This window comes from Lentinula edodes, assembly GCF_021015755.1.
Source record: "Lentinula edodes strain Le(Bin) 0899 ss11 chromosome Unknown C8R40scaffold_98, whole genome shotgun sequence".
Taxonomy (NCBI): Eukaryota; Fungi; Basidiomycota; class Agaricomycetes; order Agaricales; family Omphalotaceae; genus Lentinula; species Lentinula edodes.
This window is the reverse complement of record NW_025764404.1, coordinates 24771-30923: the sequence shown is the minus strand read 5'-3', so window position 1 is coordinate 30923 and position 6153 is coordinate 24771. Positions and strand designations below refer to the sequence as shown.

The 6153-nt window shown below is 43.5% G+C and overlaps 2 protein-coding genes across 2 annotated transcripts; one reads left to right on the top strand and one right to left on the bottom strand.

Moving 5' to 3' along the window:
• Nucleotides 1-890: 890 nt before the first annotated feature.
• C8R40DRAFT_1227003 (uncharacterized protein) lies at nt 891-3877 on the bottom strand (the record flags this gene model as incomplete). The annotated part of the gene is made up of 5 exons (XM_046233316.1): nt 891-2270; nt 2291-2299; nt 2353-2488; nt 3350-3672; nt 3731-3877. 5 exons carry the CDS (start codon nt 3875-3877, stop codon nt 891-893), a joined length of 1995 nt encoding a protein of 664 aa, XP_046078780.1.
• A 948-nt stretch (nt 3878-4825) lies between these two features.
• On the top strand, nt 4826-5444 carry C8R40DRAFT_1075415 (uncharacterized protein; the record flags this gene model as incomplete). The annotated part of the gene is made up of 2 exons (XM_046226861.1): nt 4826-5101; nt 5163-5444. The coding sequence occupies 2 exons, from the start codon at nt 4826-4828 to the stop codon at nt 5442-5444; spliced, it is 558 nt and encodes a 185-aa protein (XP_046078779.1).
• Between the last annotated feature and the right edge of the window lie 709 nt (nt 5445-6153).

Below are 6153 nucleotides of genomic sequence, written 5' to 3'. Positions count from 1 at the left end.
CGAAGGTAGTATCGGGGATGGGTAAACTAACCAACTTGTGGTAGTATGGGTATATGGTCCCTTCAACTTATTAGACTGATTCAGTATTGACTTTGACTGTCAATCTGGGTCTCAATTACAGTCCTCTCAATACAAATCTATACGTGAAAATGTCACAATTCACAGCATAGACGTCTAGCCAAAATTTAGGCATGTCATCAGGTGCGGTGGAAGAGGTTGGAATACCTGGTTAAGTGGAAGGGCTACAACGCAGGGCATAACTCCTGGGAACCAGCACCCAACCTCAGCCATGCTCCGAAGATTGTTCAGGCCTTCCACAAGAAACACCCCACAGCAGCAAAGGCTTGACCATCGAGGGCAATGGTCGTAAGAAGGGGGGTAATGTCATCAAGTACGTAGCCCCTATCATTTTCCTTTTCTCACCGTCTCGACGCCCTTACTTGTACAATTACATCACTGTCAAATCCCATCGATTACTGATCCACCTGACTCCCATCATCAATTACTGATCCACCTGTTACCCTTCTCCTTTTACTGGCTTCCACCACCTTCCTTGTTCCTAAACTGTACAGTATTACATCACTATTTCTCGCAGATTGGATTATGTATATAAAGCCACTCCCTCACAGCCTGGTCCCTCATCTTGACCTCTCTGTCATTATCTGGGACCAGGTATGTGCTTACTTATTATTACCTATGACTACAATACTCAATATATCTCTGTCATTATCTGGGACCAGATTGCCTGCACTCCGCTTAGTTGCTCTGCTTAGTTGCTCCGCTTCCCTGTTCTGCTTAGTCACTCCGCCTTCGTCGCTTTATGACAGCTTCCTCATTTGATTGCAAGGGCATAGGGATAAAATAATCATCATCGGAATCCTGGAGGGAGTCTAAATCACAACCGCCGTCAGGATCCAGGTCCGTGCAAATCTCCCATTCATCAGCAACAGAATCAGGCCATATCTCTCCCAGATATCCTCATAATTCCTCCTTCCTACCGCTGTCCACACCCTGATCCCTTCTACAAGATCCCAGTAATAGACACGAGCACCTTTTCTACCTGGAGGTCGATCCCTCCTAGCATTTTCTTCCTGCTGTAAGCGAGACTGATGTTCAGATGTGGCCTCAGATGCAATGACTTTGAGTCTATGGGCTTCCCTGCGTTGGATGAATGCAAATGGGTCCTCATTATTTCGGGGAAGACTTCCACCAGTAATACGTGGATAACGCAATTTAGGCTTATGAGTAGATCCTTCTGTTTTGTTGAAAGAATGGTCTTCTGACGGTGGCGGATAAGGAGTCTGTGTTGCAGAAAGCATGTCAACCGTGGTAGAATCGGGAATTGGAAACGTGATGGGATTGGGAAACGGTATCACAAAGTTGGAAATTTTCGGGACAGACCAATTATGAATTTGACCCCAGTATAGCATCACAGGCATTTTGGAATCAAGAAACACAGGGAGCCAGGGAAGAAACCCAGAATTGTGCACATCAACAAATGCACTGACCCTTGGAATATTCATGATTTGGTGAAAATACATGTGGTGAAAATACACAAGCCATCCAGAGCTGATTGACATTTCTCGACGAAGTAGCTCTTGCCATTCCCACTTTGCAGGAACAGGTCCCCGGCGAAGTTCTGCATACTCCTTTTGTCTCTTTCCCAAGAAAGAATCGGGCCCGTTAGGTGGAATGTGCAAAGCGACAATATCAACCCATTTGTTTTCCAACTGATACAGCATTTGGAGGAAGAATGAGATACAGGGAATCAAAGGAATGAATGCTTGACGAGATCGCATTCCTGCACTACGCGCCTCTGCTTCCGTTCTCCAATGTGCACAATACCCATAAAAGTTTGGTAGTGGCCAAAGGTGAAAATTGTCAGGAATTGCTAGTCGATTGATCTTCATACAGGCACGTTGAAATGCATGCATATTTCTCTCTAACAAGTCCCAATCTTCTTGTAGTGACATGTTGAGAGCGTAAGATTTTGACATGCTGTCTTTCTCAATTGGTAGGGTACTGAATCCATGGTCAAGGCATTTCAAGAAGTGGAATTTGAATGGGTTGCTGCTGGGAGCGAATCCCAGGAAAGGTATTGAGGAAGTCACCCAGCGTGGTGTATAGAAATCAAGGAGCGTGGCTGAGTTTGGACTGGGATTCAGGCTTCGCTCTCGGGAGGGCACGATGGGAAAGTTATGTGGCCGACGACTGAGGCAAGTGAAGACGTCGTCGTCTATCAGTGCATGGAAGCTGGACAGGTCAGTTTCCTGAAACATTGCAAGCATACAAGTTGCCTCTATAATCAAATAGCATTAAGAATATGCAATTTATTCTAAAACAGGTACTCACTTTCCATGAGACGGATGTCACTTTTGCGTTTGCTAGTATGATTGAGGATCGAGAGGCAAAAAGGTCTCTTGGGACGTCGTCAAATTCCGGTGTGACTAGAAGAAGAGTTGATGCCAACGATGTTGCAATGGGTTTACTAAACATGTCTATTCGTAGTTATCTCAATGCTTCACGTCCAGTTTGACCAGAAAGAAGCCTGACAGAGATCTAGCTAGGGAGGACTATTGAACTCGGGATTCACAAAATGTTAAGTCATGTATACCACGTGCTTGAACATTTGACCTAATAATCGACCATTAATCTCCATTAAACTTTATCACTAGTACTGCCTTCTCCCAGCTGCTTCAGGTTACAAACTGGGAGTTAGCTCAAACCGTATATGCTGAGCCTGGAGGACCAGAATCTTTGGGGAACTCTAAAAATCTCAAGTCCGGTGGCCAATGCATGAAAAAGAACCACTGGATGTTAGGTGACGTAGGTAAAGAATGATTAAGTATCTCAAGGAACGATGGGTGAAAAGAATGACAGAACTCTAGGACCGTCAAACAAACGTAATGATGTAGCTGATAGGCAAGGATGAATAGCCTGAGAGGTGTGTTCAAATTTTCAATGGAAAGCTAATGAACAAAAACTGTGGGCATACAGAATAAATACAACGAGAAGGATGGCATAGTGGGGGAGGCATGGTGAGACGTGGTCAACACTGGACTATAGATTAGTGAGGAAATGAGGCGCATAGGTAAAAGAGAATGAGGTGGAGAAATAGGTCACGATCTAGCACTGTACTGCAGATAAGAACGAAAAGCAAAGGCCTAACCCCTGACGATGTGCTTCAGAGGAGTTCCTTTTTCAATATGACCTCCGACATTCCTTGAGAACCTATGATAAGCGCGTTAGGAACTGCATGACTCCGGGGACATGAAAACTCTTTACTTACGCAGTGAGGACTCGTTTAATTATTTCATCCCTTTCGTTATTCTCATACCTAGGCACGCACTCTAAGAACCTTTCTGGCTCATAGACAGAGTAGAAGAATATGGCGATCTTGCCCTTGAATTTCTCCTTCACGCCATAGGTTTTCAAAGATTCGTTATTGTTAGGAGATCCTTGATCATATGTCCCACAGACGTAGTAACGTCTTTGATCAACAATGACTTTCAACCTGTAGATGTCATCTGCAATCGTGTCTGATGAAAACCCTTCACGGACATTGATGAACCGTTGGTGCTTGTGGCAGCTCGAAAGGATGGATGGAAACCTCTTGTTCTCGGCTATCGCACGACCTATTCCGAAGTAGAGACCTGCTGTCAACCCTTCTACCTGCAAAAGCAAAATGTGAAATTATTTCCGATAAAACATATGGCTTAAAATATTGTACCTTATCAAGTTCTTCTTGGGGCATAATCCCACTGTTGAACAGGGTGATAAGTAAGGTGTGACTAGGAGAAAGACGTCTCCTTGCGACAGGCGTGCCATTTCTGGAGGAACAAATGGAACGAGACCGGGTTCGAGATGAAGAAACCATATCGAAATGTAGAGCAGGCTGAGTGAATGCAACCGAATTGCGACGAGGAACTTTTTTTTTGAACCACTTCTTAAATACTTTAGCACGCTTTGGGAGGAAGATTTTAATCACAATTTCTGTATGAAATCGGGACTGATGGGGATATGCAAACCTAGAAAAGAAATTCGCTCTATCAAAGGCGGCAAACTTGATTTTAGAAACTCAAACATCCAATACTCCAGGTGATGCATGTTCTTCATACATGACTGACTTTAATTAGACATGAACCCTAGTTTTGCTACTTGGGTAACTTGACCTTGATGAACATATCGCAATACATTGCCGCCATTTTTCACTGTTGAGAAAACTTATCATGTTTTATTTTGCTGATTGAGTGGATTCAACTACATACACTTCTTTGTAATGCATAACCTAATTTATTCCTTTATAGGGCTTGTTTTGAAACTCTTTGTGATATCAATAACAGAATCAAGATCATGAAATCGCATCAATCTGGACCTCGAGCTAAACCCAATAAGAGAACAATAGCGAGTATTAGCGAGATTAAGCGACCTGCAGGAGGTTGTAGGAGGTTGCAGGGTGCTGGCTAATGTAGTCCAGCTGGAGCTTATCGATAGCAAAAGCAGGCCGAGCTAGTCATAACATCATCGGTCAAGACTGCAGTATTAGGAAGGGGACATTGTGGGGTAGCCTCGTGTATACGTAGTATACAGCCATTTACCTTTAGAAGATTGCCATTGCCTGAAACGCGCATATTCGTAGCACCGGATCCGACATATCTATCCAGGGCTTCGAAGCTAGCACACTGGATAGAAATATATACATATTATCACTACATTACTACATGCAGGTATATCGTGGCTCGTCAAACATTTGCCTTGAGTATTAGATTGTGTTGTTTGTATTTGATCAAGTTCTAAGAAAGACTTGAAGATATCTTAGACCCCAATGTCTTCCAAGCTTGCTTCATCCACCGCAACGTATTCGTCTTCACAGATGAGAGTTTTGAGCCAGGCCAGTCTCATGAACCAATTTCTTTCTTTCTTGTTGAAGCACCTACCTGATCCTGGACATCTGTATGGTCCCGACGGTCCTGCATCACGTCTGTTCAGTGCGTTTGCGGATACAACACGCGAAGAAATCACAACTGCATTTAGTGGATTGAGCGTCATTATCTGCTTGATGCTTGGGTTTCCGATACTCGTTGGTTACACCTATAAAGTGGTGAGTAGCTTGAGACTCTGTACTATGTTTCTGTCAGAATTAATAACTTCGATTGAAGCAGCTCTGTTATGTGATGACGCAAACATATTCTTGGATGTTCGGATATTTTTTGTGGACCACCAGCCCCATTGTCCTTGCGCAGCAAGAAAAAGCCATTGCACGGAAGGAGGTCATGATTCTGCAACAGACTCAAACTCTTCAGTTGGACGTCGAGATTGCACTTTACAAGCGTCTTGCTGGAGTTCTTGAGCGTTCCGCGGCAACTACTCAAGACAGAGCCAGCGACTTTGAGATCGAGAAGGAATTATTTGTAGAAGAGCTTATAGGGGATGTTATGTTGTAGTTCAGGTTAGCAGTCACCCAGGTTTCATCTGTAAGGTGAAAAGATATAGGTCAGCAATAAAGAATATCTTAATGAGGGATTAAAATTTACCATTTCCGTGCTTTAGAGTTTGTAATTTTTCGGCATGCTTTACCCCTAAGATCAAAGTACACCCTTTAGTTGTACCCATGATCACTGCTTGGCCTTGATTTATGAAGAGGACAGGAAGGGGAACGTTAGAATCCTGAGCCATATTAGTGGTACTCATTTTCTTGAGCCTTTCAGGCATGACTTTGAACCATGCAAGCCCTACGCAAGTATCCGTCATGACAACCAATTTCGAGTCTGGAGATTTAGCTGAATCAGTACTAGAGATTCATCCGGCAACTGTATACGACTCGATTCATGGTATATACGAGACATTCTCCCAAAATACCTTCTTGGGTCCTCCAATTCATATGAGTCGTCTGGGCCAAAAGATAATGTGCTCTCCCATGTTTCAATATTGAATTTCCTAAAGGTCAAAAATATGAAATTTGTGAATACATCGAGGAGCTTCACTCACCAAAAACCATTGTACAAATATCCTATGAGACATTGCTGCTCATTTTCGAGAAAATGTACCCCTGTTGCCACAATTGGATAGGTATCACCTTCATTGGGCTCTCCAAATGGTTTGGGGCGAGACAATCACAATATTTCCACTTCCCTGAGGCTGTACATTCAAGTC